General features: G+C 39.9%; 2 protein-coding genes across 2 annotated transcripts in view; both read left to right on the top strand.

Moving 5' to 3' along the window:
• Positions 1–10,725, top strand: part of BDP1 (BDP1 general transcription factor IIIB subunit) — a 50,497-nt gene extending 39,772 nt beyond the window's left edge. The window contains exons 35-40 of the mRNA XM_031043590.2: positions 1,386–1,569; positions 4,129–4,345; positions 5,242–5,284; positions 6,159–6,429; positions 7,682–7,922; positions 8,302–10,725. Coding sequence (XP_030899450.2) covers positions 1,386–1,569; positions 4,129–4,345; positions 5,242–5,284; positions 6,159–6,429; positions 7,682–7,922; positions 8,302–8,430 — 1,085 coding nt within the window. The 3' untranslated portion in view covers positions 8,431–10,725. The remainder of the gene's footprint in view (positions 1–1,385; positions 1,570–4,128; positions 4,346–5,241; positions 5,285–6,158; positions 6,430–7,681; positions 7,923–8,301) is intronic.
• A 651-nt stretch (positions 10,726–11,376) lies between these two features.
• Positions 11,377–17,008, top strand: part of MCCC2 (methylcrotonyl-CoA carboxylase subunit 2) — a 42,436-nt gene continuing 36,804 nt past the window's right edge. The window contains exons 1-2 of the mRNA XM_005142984.2: positions 11,377–11,561; positions 15,633–15,699. Coding sequence (XP_005143041.1) covers positions 11,430–11,561; positions 15,633–15,699 — 199 coding nt within the window. The 5' untranslated portion in view covers positions 11,377–11,429. The remainder of the gene's footprint in view (positions 11,562–15,632; positions 15,700–17,008) is intronic.

Below are 17,008 nucleotides of genomic sequence, written 5' to 3'. Positions count from 1 at the left end.
CAGTGACCCACAGTAAAGTGCATTCCACCCCTGAGCCTCTTACTAAATGTTGTCGATACAAACCAAACTTGTGAACGTTTTGAATAGTACTTCATTAAGTTTAAATATCAGTGAAAGAAAAACTTCTTGCTCTCTGCTCCCTGCTGTGAGCTCCTGCTGCTTAACTTGGGCTAGGTTTAGCAGTTGTTAGAGGTTTTATGACCCTCTGACTCACTTGTCCATCAAAAGGTGGATGTCACAGAGTGAGAAAACCTGTGTAGTTTTCCACTGGTTTAGTGAGCTATAGAGCTGCCAAGTGTCAGAGTTGTGTGAGTACAAGGGATGGACTGTGCAAGTGTGGAGCAGGGGAGGAAGAAGAATCGGAGAAGGAAAAAGAAGATGGCAACCAGACTTTCCTCGTTTTAGCTGTAGTGAGTCAGCAGATTAATGCCTAACTGATTAGATGTGATGAACGAAATGAAGGTGATGGCTTCTTTTCCCTAGACCAAATTGAAATGGAGCTGTTTTGGAACCAATACTTGTCTGAGGTATGGGAAAATCACAGTGTCAAAAGCCCAGAACATGTACTTTACATAGAAACTGCAGTCTGAACTTTTAACTCCTGAGAAAGATGGGGCTAATACTTCTTAGACGTCTATTGTTATGCTCTGTTACTACAAGAATCTTGTGACAGAGCATCTTAAATAATCTTTAATTAGATGAAGAATCAAAGCTGATTTGAGATTGAAATAACAGCAGCTTTATGTCAAGAATGGAATCTGTCTTAAGTAATGGTGCAGTACTGTTTTCGGTCTTTTGAAAACTTTACAAATGTTCTCACCTTAAATTCATTCTAATGGGTGGCACTTGGCAGTTATCTTTTAATGTCCACCTGTTGACTAAATCATTTATATTCTTCATTTATTAAATTCAAGACTATACTTCTCAGGTTCTCTTCTGCAAGCCTGAAGTAAGGGGAAAAAGCCTTGTTTACCATCAAAACAGCAGACTCCTGCCATTTAAAGAAGTAACAATACCTGACAGTTGCAATTAAAGACAAAGGACCACTTGACCACCATTACACAAGTTTAATTAAACTGCAAATTGTTCTTTAATGCCAGAACACCCATTTAAAAAGCTCCATTCCTACTAGGCATTTTTAATATTCTTCATTCTGAACAGTAATCAGGATTCCACTGCAATGAATAGGCTCCAGGGGGTGACAATGTATATCTCATCTAAAAAGAATTGTCTCAAGAATATCCCCACTGCCTTTTTCTGTGGAGAAATGAGTGCCTAAAACTTAATTACTTGGGGTAGGGAGGGCATGAAAAGAACAGTGTGATTTCAAACTTGAGTTAACAGATTTTTATTATTTATTTATTTCCCTGAAAAAATGATAGTAGTGAACAATGATCATAGATATCCAGAGGAGGAACATACATTCATTTTAACATTGGTGGAAATTCCAGCTGATTCAAAAGAGTTTGATGCATCTGTTTTGCTGGAACAAACTTCAGAACCACTACCAGCCCCAATACTTATCAGCCCAAAAGATGCAAGGAAAACAAGTGTGACTGAAGAGGAGAGGTAAATGCTTTATTCTTGAGTAAAGTGAAGTATTTTTTGTGAGCCTTGTTTGTTTCCTAAATGTACATTACATAGAATCATAGAATAGTTAGGGTTGGAAAGGACCTCAAGATCATGTAGTTCCAACCCCCCTGCCATGGGCAGGGACACCTCACACTAAACCATATCACCCAAGGCTTCATCCAGCCTAGTCTTGAACACTGCCAGGGATGGAGCATTCACTACCTCCCTGGGCAACCCATTCCAGTACCTCACCACCCTCACAGTAAAAAATTTCTTCCTTAGATCCAGTATAAACCTCTGCTGTTTAAGTTTCAACCCGTTACCCCTTGCCCTATCACTACAGTCCCTAATGAATAGTCCCTCTCCAGCATCCTCGTAGGCCCCCTTTAGATACTGGAAGGCTGCTATGAGGTCTCCACGCAGCCTTCTCTTCTCCAGGCTGAACAGCCCCAACTTTCTCAGCCTGTCTTCATACGGGAGGTGCTCCAGTCCCCTGATCATCCTCGTGGCCCTCCTCTGGACTTGTTCCAACAGTTCCATGTCCTTTTTATGTTGAGGACACCAGAACTGCACACAATACTCCAGGTGAGGTCTCACAAGAGCAGAGTAGAGGGGCAGGATCACCTCCTTTCACCTGCTGGTCATGCTCCTCTTGATGCAGCCCAGGATACGGTTGGCTTTCTGGGCTGTGAGTGCACACTGCAGCCGGCTCATGTTCATTTTCTCATTGACCAACACCCCCAAGTCCTTCTCCGCAGGACTACCATGAATTTCCTTTTTGCCCAACCTGTAGCTGTGCCTGGGATTGCTTCGACCCAGATGTAGGACCTTGCACTTGGCATGGTTAAACTTCATGAGATTGGCATCAGCCCACCTCACAAGTGTGTCAAGGTCCCTCTGGATGGCATTCTTTCCCTCTAGCATATCAACAGAACCACACAGCTTGGTGTCATCAGCAAACTTGCTGAGGGCTCACTCAATCCCATTGTCCATGTCAGCAACAAAAATATTAAACAAGACCGGTCCCAACACCGATCCCTGAGGGACACCACCCATTACTGATCTCCAGACAGACATTGAACCGTTGACCACAACTCTTTGAGTGTGACCATCCAGCCAGTTCTTTATCCACCGAGTGGTCCACCTATCAAATTGATGACATTTACAGATTAGAACTTCTCAAAAAAAGAAAGGCAAAAGGAAGTAATTTTGGCAGAGAAAAGGAAGTGGAAAGGGCACTCATCAGATTTGAGAAAGATCTCTTCAGTAGTTTTAAGCTAGTGTTTTAGTTAGCTGGGATTCTGGTGTCAATCTTAATTCTGATTTACCCTTAAGAGCAGGTCTTCCCTTTTAGCAAAAACCATTTGTCCAGTCTGAATCTATTCTGCCATGGATACTTAGAATGAAAAGTAATTGAAATGAAATACCTAAGTATGTTTACACTTTTATACTGCCGTAACAGTTTTGTAAAGTGGGTATTTATCAATTGCTCTTTCAGATTTTTAGTGTAGATTTTTAGTTTTTAATGTTCTGGAGAACATGATAAACCATGGACATAAATTCAGATACTCTCTTGAGTTTGTTCCATGTTCAAAGGGCAGAAGAGCTGAAAAAGCAAACAAATTAATTACTCAATAATAACTGGTTTGCAGAACTACAATGCAAAGGGTTTGATTTTCTTTTGCAAGTAGTACTCCTCAATGCAATATAACAAAATTGCAATTTCAGCATTACAGTTTAATCTCCAAGTCAGTTTAGGAGGAAAAACCCCACATCAGGAGAAAAAGGCATTCTGAAGAATAAGAAGTGTTGCAAAGTTGTAAAAAGCACTATTGCTATATTAATATAGGTCCTCAGATCACAGCGAGAGGTGTGATGCAATTCCACATCATTGTGGATAACTTTCCATGTAACATCAAATGTTGATGTCATTCCCTGAGTTATTAAAAGGATAGGTCTTTGGGTGACTGTTGGCTACACAATGAATTCTGGCAACACTATGAATTTTGGCTACAAAATGTTAAGAATTCTAACTCCTGTGGAACTACTGTTAGTAGACAGAATTGCTAGTAGACAGAGTTAGGGTATATGATCTGTCTCACTGTTCCCTTCTGCTTTACCTTATCTCCCAAGTCTGCTGCTCCCCTAGATGACTTGTTGTCTTTTGAGACCATACTGGGGAGTGGAGGACAGGGTGGGAGCATGGGCTAAAGATTAAACTGTATGTATAGATAATACTATATTGTAGGAACTCCTAGGCAGTTAATCACTTGTCTTATTTTTACATTTTATTAAAATAGCAAGTACAATTCAAATTCAAATAGAACAGTTTCTAGAAGTAATTAGGTTGAATTATGACTAGAAAAGCTTAATTCTCTAACTCAAAATAACACAGAAAAATGTTTCTCAGTAGTAAATAGTACATTTGAAATTAGTATTAGATATAAAGCAAGAAAGAGTATCCCACAGATCCATGTGTAATTTCCATACAGAAATGTTATGCAAAGTAAATTCGGGCTTTTGTACAGTCGTCGTAATGGCTTCGTATATATACAGTATTGGATCCTCAATAACTGCAGCTGATGAATTTACTGCACCTTTAAACAGCAATATGGAAACTGAACAACTAGAGAGTGCATCAGTGGAGCCTGTCCCAAATTTACAGACAACTCGGAAAAGATCAGCTGCTAACCTTGAAGAGAATGATTTTCCTTCAGCCAAGAAAATTCTCTCTACTGTTGTAGTGGAAGATAACTTGGAAACCACTTATGAGGTGAGATCATAATTCAGTCCACGAGTCTTTATGCAAACTGTAGATGCATAAAATGTAATCAAGCATCTTAATTATGTTTTTTGTTTATTGGTGTCACTTGTGTAAAAATGAGCTGCCTGTACAACTTAAATCAGCATTCACAGATTACTTTTTATTTTGAACTTCACAACAGTTTAGGGACTGTTAATATAGTATCAGTTCTTCTGGAGATTCTATAGGCTCTCGGGCTTTATTATCAGGCTTCCTAGTAGGCAAACTGGTTATGTGACTGTCTTGGTTCATTCACTACAGCCTTTCCAACAATGACACTGTTGGAGGTGGAACTCTGGATCTTCATAGAATGATTGGCAACTGTCTGGTTCACTGAACAGTGTTATGATTCCTCATGGTGTCTGTTGCTTCATGAAGAAGTTAGATATATGTTCCTGTCTCATTTTAACATCACAAGTATTAGTTTAAAAGAACAAGCTACAAATAAAAACTAGGCAGCATGTTTCCATCTTCCTTCTGTGCATTTAGAATATGTCCAAGTTTATAGCAGTGACTGCCACTGCTTTTTCTGAGTAAGCTAAGATTGTGTAGTATATCTGGGTGAAGGAATGAGTGAACATTCCCTGCATAATTCAGAGAGCTTTTCTAGGAAGGACTAGTTAACAAGCCTTTTCACTGATCTCTCATCTTGACATCCTTGTCTTGAATCATTTGTCATAACACCTTGAAAAGCCTGCTTAGGAAATGAGTTAAGTCATGAATGACACTGTACTGAAGATGTAGTCTTCTGTATCAGTGCTGTTCATAGAACTGTACATGTGTGATGTGGCTGTATCAGCTTTCATTTTCTCTTCTGTATTGAGAAAAAAAGACAAATAACCTTTCTCTTTCTTTTTAAAATACAGACTCATTCAATTAAATCCACAAATGCTCCAGTGGTAACTTCAGGTAGGTATACTTAAACTTGTAAACCAAAGTATATAATGAATATAAATGCTTAATACATCACAATTTAATGCTGTTATTGTGCTGAATTGTCCTGTCTGAGGCTATCCAACGTAAAAATAGGAACAAGTTTAGCTTAATATCACTATTCCATGTGTTTTGGTATGAACTATCTGTGTTGGATTATATAATTGTTAATTTAATAAAGGTTCTAAAAACATTTGTGTAGCTAGTCTGTGAAATTTGGGAAGTTTTCGGGGCTAAACATATCTTCTCTTAATATTTCCACCTGTTGGAGAGCACTAATAAGCACAGGCACTAACTGATATTTTATCTGTACTATTTTTTAACCACAGTAATTCATTTTTTATTTTACTTTGTCTTTTTTAAAAAATATGCACAAAACATAACTGTTTGAAAATCTTGTCTGCCTCTGAAGAATCAGAGAGAAAGCTGCAGTGCTGACAATGCAGTCTTCAATGAGCCTGTGAAGGGTTTGGCAAAGTGCTTTTTGGCCCTGAGAAAGACTTTAAGGTGTAATTGTAGAAGCTTAAACAGCCAGATGACTTGACTAAGTGTAGTGGTGTTCTGAAAGTGTGTATGTGTGCATGTGCTGTAAAACCACACTTCTACCAGCTTTTCCAGCTTTTTGCCGTAACATCTGTAAGATCTTACAGACTTTAAAAGTAGACCATGAACCTTTAATCCTTAGTGAGGACTTCAGAAAATAAAATTACCAAAAAAAAAAGAAAGAAATTCATCCCTTCTCTTGTAATGTTGCAAGCCTTCTTAACATCACACGTGTCTTTGGGGCTGTTCTGTTATCTCTGAAGTTGAGTAACAGAAGTCTTTAAATGACTCTCAACTACTTTTACAGGGAATCCTTTTCAAAAGACAGAGGCTTCAGCAAAAGAGAAAGTACCTCCCTCTGTGCTGGTATCCAAATCTATGTCACCACTGGCTGACAGGAGCCAACTTGAGACTTTGGAGAATACAGCATCCAGAGAGAAAGAGGAAGTGGTGTCTAGATTGTCCCCTAACAGAAAAGCAGAAATAAGTGGACAAGGGAAGCAGGGGGAAGTGCATGAATCTGAACAGGTGGAACATGCTGGAAGCCTAGCATCATCTTCAAAAACTCCATTAGTCAGGTATTTATGCAATGCTTTGTTGGCTTTTTCCGTAAAAAAGGACCATTTTCCCATATTGAGATTTTCATATCTTTTTTCCACCTAGTATTACAAGAAGGGCAGTACTGTTGTTTATGACCTATATGGCTAGAGTTACAGTTTGTATCCTCTTCAGCAAATTAGAAAGAAACAAATTGTCTGCTTTGAAATTTGAGTTACTCATTTAAGTGAGCAGATTGACCAAGGGACACTACTGAAGTATGGTATGTCTACTTTAGACACTGACAGATGCCTCTGGTGAGGCAGACATCAGTTGGCCATGATACAGATTTAGAATAATTGTTGTTTTCCTGAGGTGAGTCTAATGTTGTGATATATACACCCATCCGCTTGTTTTGATTTTTGTCCTTCTGCCAATAAGATTTGTTACGGGTATGGTACTCAGCACACAGGATTTTTAGGACTAACTTAAGATGTGTCATATCCCCAAAGGAGTTTCAGTCTTGACAGCTCAGAGAATACTCCTTTTGTTTAACCATCTGATTGTGGATGTTTTTAATATATATTTCTATAATGCTTAAGTGTTTTGGGTTCCTGCTCTCTGTTGCTCACTGAAGTTGTGGTGCTCTATTGGTCTTCTCTGATGCTGTCGTTTACTCTTTCATTATGCTTGTGTGAGTACCAAACCTGGTTATTTGTACTGAGACTTCCACAGCAACTGGGATGACAATGCACTGACATCAGAATCTTTGCCTTTAAGTTTTACTAAGTTGTAAACTCTTTTAACAACATAAAAAGCTGATACTCTGTGTACCTGTAAGTGTACTAGTACTAGGTATGATGCTGGTAATGGGCTGCAGCAGATAGTCTGCTGTAGCCCCATCCTTGGGAATCAGGTTTCTTTTTCCATTGATTACATAAAGGATGCTCTTTTCTGTTCGTTCTTTGGGAGTATGTCTCAGTTCCTTTGGGAATTTCTTTCTGAAGATGTGGTGGCTTGTTACCGGCTCTGCTTTAGGAGCAAATAGTACATTCTTGTTCTCAGGGATGGAGATTGTTGAGCATCTCTGCAACTCTTCAATAAAATCTTGTGCCAGAATATTCTGTAATCCAAAAGCCTTTCTCAGAATGATTTTGTTCGTTTTTTTTCTTGGATTTTTTCATAGATGTCAGAGGTGTGTGTTTCCTTTGTTATGAGTCAGACTTCTCTATATACATATCTTCCATTCATTGAGCAAACCTGTTACATCCTGGCTTTTTCTTTTTTGAGCAGACGTGGACGAAAACCGTTGGGATTTTTATCTTTAATTTGCACAAAAAGTAGTTCTGAGGCTGCAGAAAATTCCAAAAGGAATAGAGGGAAGATCCCAAAACCTCGGCTTGTGAGTCCAAAGCGAAACCCAAAAAACCACACTCCATCTCCTAAGGACGACAGGGAATCTTGTTCTCTTCCCTCTACAAGCGCATCATCATCTGTGGAGTATGAGAATATAGCTGCTGATGCTGCAGTTCCAGTATGTGTTTACCTTTGAATGCCCTTGCTATTTTGAGATATGAAGAACAGTGAACTAGTTATTTCAGGAGTGGGTAGGTGGTATGTAGTATTTGTGTTTTGAGATCCCTATCCCAGTGAATAAATCGTGACTTGTGCATATCTTGGAAACTTACAAGGGAAGTGAGTTGTTTTTTTTACTGCAGGTATGAATACGTGTTTCCTGTATTCAGTAAACACTGATTCTTTTGTCTAACCTTTCTATCTAAATTGAAAGCTCAAGTGCATATATATATGTGTGTGTGTTTGCGCATGTGTATGTATGTGTGCGTATATATATATACATATGTACAGACGAACAGATTAAGACTGTTAAGAGGAGCTTTTTCTTTTTGTTTTAGGTTCCAAGTAACAAGCCACCTGAGAAGCCACCCCTTTGTGATAAAGATCAAGAGAAGGAGGAAGAACCAACCAGAATCTCCGAGTATTTTTTCAGTGACATCTTTATGGAAGTGGATGATTCAGAATAGCAAGTCAGCTTTATAAAAACCTAGGATCTGAGAGTGTAATGCAGCAAGAAAAGAGTATTTTTTCAAAGTTCTTATGTCGATTATACCACACTTTATGTCAGCCAAGGTGGTTTTAATTCCATAAAGGTGAAATGTATTTCTTCTGAAGCCGCCTGGATACTTCTAAAATGTTGATATAATCTAAACCTCTACATTGATGTCATTGTACCAAAGCAGCACCTGGTAGCTTGTAGTTTCACTTTAGATACTGATAATGGATGCATGACTATCTTCGAGAAAAGTGCAATGAAAAAATGCTTAATTTTTGTGACAAGTATCCTTTTGAATTTTAATGATAAAGCTTGTGGTACTGGCTGTACAAGTTCTTTACTTCTTTTTGTGAAGTATGTTACGTTAGTGTGTTAGAAGGAGGAATGAACCTTTTATCTTTAGTGTAATCTCCGTAGATAAAGATGCAAATACTGGAAGTAGTGTAGTAAATACATAGGTATGTTCAGCACTGCAGGTATTTTTATTAACATCTTCAAATGATGTATTTTTATAAGTGTTTTTAACCACATTAATTGAAAGATCCTAGCTGAAAAGCCAAATAGGTTTAGTTCTTTAAAAAGTTATTCAGAATAACTGGAAAAACACAATTTATTAAAAATGCCATGCAGCATTAATTTTTGCAGCAGTCCTGTTGGAGTTGGAGGAAGAGGTTAATCTTTCCTAATACAGATGCTAATTTCCTTCTAAATATGAAAACAAGGGGATAAATACCATTTCTTTTCTTTGGTTTTATGTGTAGGTGTTTGTGTATCTGCTGATTTCCTTGGTTTCCCTTGTGCAAAGTAGTGCAAAGAGGCAGGATTTACATCATGATTAGATAATGTGATTGCTTTGAGGATTTGCTACTTTGAAGGAGTAGGATTTGAATGGTTTTCTTCATGTTGGATGTCTGCTTGTGCTGCAACTCACTATAAAATGGTGATGCAGTTTTATGACTTTTTTACTTGCCTCGTCAAGAAGATTGTCTTCTTGAGGCAATAAGGTTCATGCAGTCTCAAAGTCAGATGGTCACCCACATGTCAGTATTTATTCTGAAACTGCTTCTTGCACAAAAATGAGTGTGGAGAGTTAAGCACTCTACATTTTTCTCCTGTTACTTCATACCAGCAAGTACTTTTGCAAAACAAATTATTTATTACTAAACCGATGTTTAAATGGTATTGTTATGCTTTTAAGGAGCATAACAAACCAACCTATCTTCAGCTTTGGACTGGATGATCATTTACTGGCAGAGATTTTCATATAAGTAGTTTAAGTACTTGTGAGACTGCTTGTCTTTTCAGAAGGCAAGGCTTCTAAAGGAATCTTTGAAATTTTGTCCATGAGAAAAAATAAACAGAAAAGCTATTGTTACTCCAAATTTCTACATTAGCAGGCGTCAGTCAATCAAATGTGTCTAGCAGAAGTATCTTCTTGAAGTGATGGAAAAGGGACTAACAGTCCCACTGTGAACTTACTTGAAACCATACTCTCAATCCCCCTAACCATCCAAAAGACCCCAAAACCACCCATCACCATCAGTTTATGTTCAGATAGTATCTTGTCCTTTGCCTAATCCATACAACTTGAAATGTTTATCTAAATATTGTCTTACTTGTAAATGTTAAAACATAGATTGATCTACACATAAAGGGCCATGTATTGTATATCTTGCAGATATTATTTTATGTATGAGTTAGATTCCAGATACATGTGGCTTGTTTAAATCACTTGCACTTACAAGGGACTAGAACAGATTTGTGGGGCGTCACTATAAAATAATTGCCCTAAATACTTTGAAGTGATAACCATTCCACATTTAGGTCTATACATTTTAGCTTGCATTCTTATTACAAGATAAAAAACCACCCAACTATTTCATTACTAATAATTAAGGTGCCTTATCTACCTGTTAGTTTGGGCTACACACACATTTTTTTCCCCTGCAGTTAGTCACATGCACTTTGTTAGAGGGTTTTGGGTTTGTTTGGGTTTTTTTTTCCTTAAGAACAAATTTAATTTGAATAAGGATATGACCACTTTGTGTTCTGTTTGTGTATGAAAGTTTTATAATGGTGAAGTTAGGTAAGAAAATGTAGAAATCTCAATCCCTATTAGTTTAGCATTTCTGTGAAAATGTGGCATAAGACTTCTTTGCTTGGAGTTGTCCAACACCCTTTATCGCTGCTTATATCTGTTTCAAAGAAAGTAGTCATATTCTCTGCTATGAATTATGTGAATAAATTATTTTATATTGCCTCTGTATCCCTTTCTTGGAATATTACTTGTGGTTTTTAAATGTTCATAGGTATAGTAAGTTAGTGAAAGTGTAGGCTAAATGGATGGCTAACGCTCTGACTGCAGCACTGGGGTGCACACGATGGTAACAGACTTAAGTATAGTTGAACAGGGATTGTGTGGTGGGGGTGTCTCTGGTTTGAGGTATGTTTTAGCATACAAGCCTAACTGACTTTCTACCGGGCTTCACACTGTTTTCTCTCTGTAAATACAAAATAAAACTGGAATGCTGGAAAAACAGCAAAGCTTTCACACAAGGGACAATAGAAAAAAAAATAAATGATCTGCCACTCTTGCTGTAGCATCTCAGCGGTTCTGCAGGTAACAAAAGGGCAAGGACTCTTTGGGGAGGCACAAGTGTGTAACCCCGGCTGGGAACAAAAGGCTTCCGACGGGAGTTCTTCAGCGTTGTCTTGCAGCCTTGGCCTGGGGGAGGTTGCGGTACCCTGTCGCCGACCGCCAAAGAGAAAGGCTTTTGCGTTGTACGAGTTCGGTTCTCACGGTCACAGCCGCACGACCGGAGGCACGGCACACCGCTGGTAACGACGGTGCTGACCTGCCAGGTCCCAGGGCCCCGCTCATGCCCATTGGCTGCGGCGGGAGGAGGGGCCCCGCGGGCCTGGGACTGCCGGCTCTGCTCGGCTTGGCTCTGCTCGGCTCGACGCACCGTCATGCTGCTGGGCTCCCGGCGGCTGCTGGGCCGCTGGCAGCTGCTGAGCAGCGCCCCACCAGCCCGCGGCTACCGGGGTGAGGCGGTGGCAGCGGTAGGGTCACCCCCCGACACGGGCTCCACTGTCTACCAGGTACGCCAGCCCGGACCCCCACCGCCTCCTGGGTCGCAGGCCGCGTATGGGCGACACCGGTGGGGAGCCATGGGCGGGCAGCGGTGTCCACCCCCGGGACCCGCGGGAGTCCGGATCTGGTCTTCCCTCTGCAATGGGGGCCGGGCTGGGAGCTGACGCTGCCGGCCTAGCTCCGGCCTGCAACTCGGCCGCATCCCGCTTCCGCGCCCTCGTGTGGGCTGCTGAGGAGAGGCCCCGTCCGCGGGACGCAGGCTGCGAGAGGCCGCGGAACTCGGCGGCGAGTGGGCGTCGGGCCATGGCCCGAGTGGCGCCGTGGTGTGGGTGCGGTAGCGGTGTTACAGCTGTGTCACCGCGGCCGAGCCGCACACCGTCTGCCGTCAGCCCCGGGTCGCCTCGCACGGCCCGGTTTTAGCGCGCTGCGCTCGCTGACCGGCACCTTCGGTGGCGAGGGCTGTATTTAGTTCATGCTGAGTGTAAAGGTGCCACGTGAGAGAGACCTTGGGTTTGCACTGTCTGCTGCCTCATTATGGATGATTTTACATGTCTCCTTTTTAAATCAGAATGCTAGCAGCAGCAGAAGGAATCATGTTTGCAACAAAAAGTATAGGTGGATTTCCAGTTGTCTTCATGAAGAAACCAGTACTTGTGTCTGGTATATATTGTTTTGGTTTTTATGGGACATTACTAGCACAGAATGACATGGAAGGGTTTGGTTTGGAAGGAGCCTTGAAGCTAATCTAGTTCCAACCTTCTGCAACAGCACAGAGCCCACCCACCTTGCACTAGACCAGACTGATCCAAGCTCCATAGGACCTGGCCTTGAACACTGCCAGCCATGGGGCAGCCACAGCTTCTCTGGCAACCTGTGCCAGTGCCTCACAGGGAAGAGCTTCTTCTTACATCTGATCTACATCTCCCCTCTGTTATCTTACAGCCATTCCCCCTTGTCTGGTCACTACATGCCCTTGTAAAAAGTCCCTCTCCAAACAACATGTAGGACCCCTTTAGGCATTGGAAGCTGCACTAAGGTCTCCCCAGAGCCTCTCTTCAGGCCAAACAAGTGCAACTCTTTCAGCCTGTTTCTGTAGCAGAGGTGCTCTAGCCCCCTGGTCATCTCTGTGGCCTCATCTGGAGTTGCTCCAACAGCTCCATGTTCTTCTTGTATTGAGGGCCCTAGAGCTGGATGCAGTACTGCAGAGTGGGTCTCGCCAGAGCAGAGGAGAGAGGGAGAATCTCCTCTCTTGACCTGCTGGTCGCACTTCTGATACAACACACCATATCAGCTGCATCATATTTATATTGTCGTCATCATGTTCAAGAAAAAAATTGTGTCACAGGTTAGGCTGAGAAAAACACAGCTTTGGTGTGGATCAAAACTGGCAGGAGGGCATGCATTTGTTTTCACATTTGTTCCAAGTCAAATATCAAACAGCAAGAGAAGCAACTCTTTTCTTAAATGGTGCCTTTGGTTCTGTGTTTGGTTTTGCAGAAACTAAATCTGGGGACAGAAGTTAGGTGACTGAAACTTCTGTGGAATTTCAGTACGTGTTTATATACAACCATGTACAAAACTTGTGCATGTGGAGTGGGTGTGTATATATATATATGTGTGTGTATGTATATTTGTGTGCATATTTGTGTTTAGCATACCAAAACTCTCAAGAAGTAGTATTTTTATAAATGTGTTTGCTAAGCTAAGCTGTCTCTAGGTTTGCCTTTATGAGTGTGTATCTTTTGATTTCAAAAGCAAAGCTTGGTAAAGTATCTAATGGTGTTAGTATTTGGTAGAAATAATTTACAGAGCACTGTAAACACATGTGGTGCTTTAAAGACAGAGAACTGAGGTCCCTGCTGTGAGGCACTTCACCATCTGAAACAAAAGTAATACGGGGAATAAAGGTGCAAACACATGAAGGCATATGGATATGTATTAAAGGTCTTCTTTAGCTAATGTGTTTCTGGCTGTGAATTCAGCTAGGCACCTTTGCCTTCATAATATAAACTGGCTTTCAAACCAGGCAAGTAAAAATGTAATCTAAAAATAAGAGAGTCTGAATTCTGGGAAATCTGTGTAAATATTCCAGGGATTAGATTTTGTAGCCACTTAGTTCATGTAGCAGTAATTCAGTTAGCCTGTGTAATAACTTCAGGATTAGTCTGCAGGTTTTGCCTCTCAGTTTTTCTTTAACATTTCTAGAAGCCCTCATGTTAACAGTAGGATTTTACAGAATTTACTGCTGGAAGGGCAAGTTTCCATAACAACTTGTGTCACTTCACTGGCCTTTTTGTCATTAATTAATAAAAAGCTCACAAATATATGGTAGAACTAGCACGGCTGTTTCTCAGCGGAGCCTTTTCTCTGTGTGTGTTCAAAACCTACTGTAGGATTCCTTTGTAAAATATAGTGATGCTGTGTTCTGGTTAAAGGCATGAAAGATAAGGCTAGAAATGAAGTGAATTTAAGCAATTGTAATATTTGAATACAGTGTTTTTTTAATAGGTTATCTGAATCATCCTTTCACAGTGTTTTATGTAGAGTAGCTAAAGTAGTTACCGTGATTTGTTAATTCAGAAGCTAGTAAGCCTGTGATTGCAATTGCTGTGCCCCTTTTAATTTGCTTTGCCATTTTTAGCTGGGTTTATTTGGTTTGTTTTTTTCTGTGTTAAAGGTGAGTTTTTAAGCTCATTACTGTGTGCAAAAAGTAAGTGTATTTAGAGGAAACAGGCTGAATGGACAAGGAAAATCAGGGAAAATATATGCGTAATGCTGCGAAATGAGCCTGCTGAGCAAACTGAACACATACAGTAGAAGTGGGTGTTGTGACAACTGCAGATTTTAAAAGTGTGGAATTGCAATGGATGTTTCACAGACTTTTCACAGGCAAAACCAGTTAACTTGTAAAGTGTCTTTTGCAAAGGATTAAAAGTAGGTTTTGGTTCCTTCAGTGCTGCTGGTGGTTGTGTGGCCACAGTAGCTGTCTGTAGTCTCTCATAGGAGCATCAGAGTAAAGTTAACATGACATGTCTTGTTTTGTTCTTAGCTTGTGGGATGCTGCCACAGTGATGAAACTGGCTTGAATGCACAGTGTCTGTGTACGTGTTTTTATTCCTTCCTCCTTTGCATATTGGTGCCTTTCAGTGACCAACACAGAGCTGAACAAACTTAACTGCGACACTTGTTGCTTTTAGGGGAAATGTTAACTGTGAGTGTTTGAGTCTGAATATAAAGAGTCACCAGATCTTTATTTTTTTCTGTCAAAGTAGACTCTAACATCTTCTAAATTAGAATTAGATAAGGCAGTATGATTTTATTTTAATGCAGCAGTTACTATGTATATCTGGAGCTTCACTTTTTTGAGAGGTAATGTAGCTATTAATGTCTGGGGAAAAAAAAACAAACAACAAATTAAGCTTGACTAATACCTTTTAATTTGTAATAAATGGTAAATAACTGCTGTAATAAGCACACAGAGCTTCTGATAGAAATTGTGAGCTCAGTACTGGATCAGTCATATTCAAAACTAAGAAGAACAGACTTTTCTGTTTTTTAAAAGCTTTATGTTCTGCCTGAACAACAAGAATATAAAAACATTAACCAAATTCTATTTGGTCTAGGTCATTCATCTTTTGGTATAAAACACAAAATAAGACATAAAGACATATAACAAGACATAAATTAGCAGTGCTTAATTTAATCCACATGATACTTTTTACAAAACTAGATTAAAAAAGCAAATCTGTACTAATTAACAAAACCTGAAAAGTAGCACTTCAACTCTATAACGGATAATTCTGGTTTTATTTATTAAATTTGGAACTAGTCTTTTACAATCCTAACATGCTCAGAGTTTTTTACTCTTTTTATTAAATGCTTTGGGATGCTTGAGGAAAGACAATACATAGGTAGAAATGTTATTACTTAAAAGACAATGCAGATTTATTTAATAATATTTAATAGGGTAAAGTGAAATTTGGAAGAGAAATAAATCTTGAACATTCTGTGCTTGTTTATTAAAAACCAATACTGTCATTCTTGATTAAACATAAAATGCTGGTTTGTTCTCCACTTAGGAAAACTATGAACGAATGAAAGCACTGGTAACCAAACTCCAACAGCAAGCAGAAAAAATCAGATTAGGTAAGTATGGTAGATTTTAGAACATGTGCTCTAAACACTGGTTTAGTTTAGTTCTTCAGATTTTTTCTCCCTTATAGATGTATCTTCATCAATCAGTTCATTCAGATACAACATACTTGCTGGATTATAGCAGTCATGCTGAAATTTTAGCTATCTATTTAAGTCTAGATTTACCACCTTGTGACATCTGAACATCTTGAAAGGTTTATGTCCAAGCTAATTTGGTTCAGAATTTAGTTGTTTGTTGAGATTTATTCTTTTTTTAAAGTAACTCAGGCTGGCTAAGAAAAATGTCCATACCACTAGCACTTCTTTGTTTACCACAATATCAAGTGTTTTATTGTGCTTTTTTGCTTGCCAGTTGACTATCAGAGCAATATCCTAATGCAAGCAAATCCATAAATTACTGAAAGCAGACATAAATAAAAACAAGGCAGATTTAGTCAAATGGAAGATTAATTTCATTGTCAGAGAGCCAAAAAGTAAGCAGGAAGGTAGTGAGAACTAGATATTTAGAATTGGTTAATTTTTAATCATTAAAATCTTAATGGAATGTATGCTTCTAATGGCACTAATTTTTGAAAATAGATAGGGTTATTAATAAAAGGCTTTTACTGATAAGCACTTCACCTGCTTCTTTGCTTCACCCACTGCTGCCTACTTTTGTGTTTGGCCAGTGTGATTCTGTTCAAGTTGCATGTTAGTCTCTTCATGTGCAAAGAGGATTTTCATAGAATTATGGAGTCATTTAGGCTGGAAAAAAACTTTCAGATCATAGAGTCTAGCAGTTAACCCAGCATTGGCAAGTCCACCACTAAACCATGTCCCTAAAGCAGAACACCTGCAAGTCTCTTAAATGCCTTCAGGGATGTGACTCAGCCACTTCCCTGCGCAGCCTGTTCCAGTGCTTGACAACCCTTTTGGTGAAGAGATTTTTCCAAATATCCAATCTAAACCTCCCCTCGGACAATTTGCGGGCATTTCCTCTCATCCTATCTCTTGGGAGAAGAAACCAACCCCACCTCACTACAACCTCCTTTCAGGCAGTTGTAGAGAGCAATAACGTCCCACCTGAGCCTTCTCTTCTCCAGACTAAACCCTCCCCAGTTCCCTCAGCCATTCCTCATCAGACTTGTGCTCCAGACCCTTCACCAGCTTTGCTGCCCTTCTCTGACCCCCTGGCAGCACCTCAATGTCTCTCTTGGAGTGAGGGGCCCAGAACTGAACACAGAATTTGAGGTGCAGCCTCACTAGTGCAGTACAGGGGGATGATCACTGCCCTGGCCCTGCTGGCCACACTATTGCTGAT

Source organism: Melopsittacus undulatus, chromosome Z, assembly GCF_012275295.1.
Source record: "Melopsittacus undulatus isolate bMelUnd1 chromosome Z, bMelUnd1.mat.Z, whole genome shotgun sequence".
NCBI classification, from domain to species: domain Eukaryota; kingdom Metazoa; phylum Chordata; class Aves; order Psittaciformes; family Psittaculidae; genus Melopsittacus; species Melopsittacus undulatus.
Note: the sequence above shows the minus strand (reverse complement) of the source record. Positions and strands in the feature narration are given on the sequence as shown.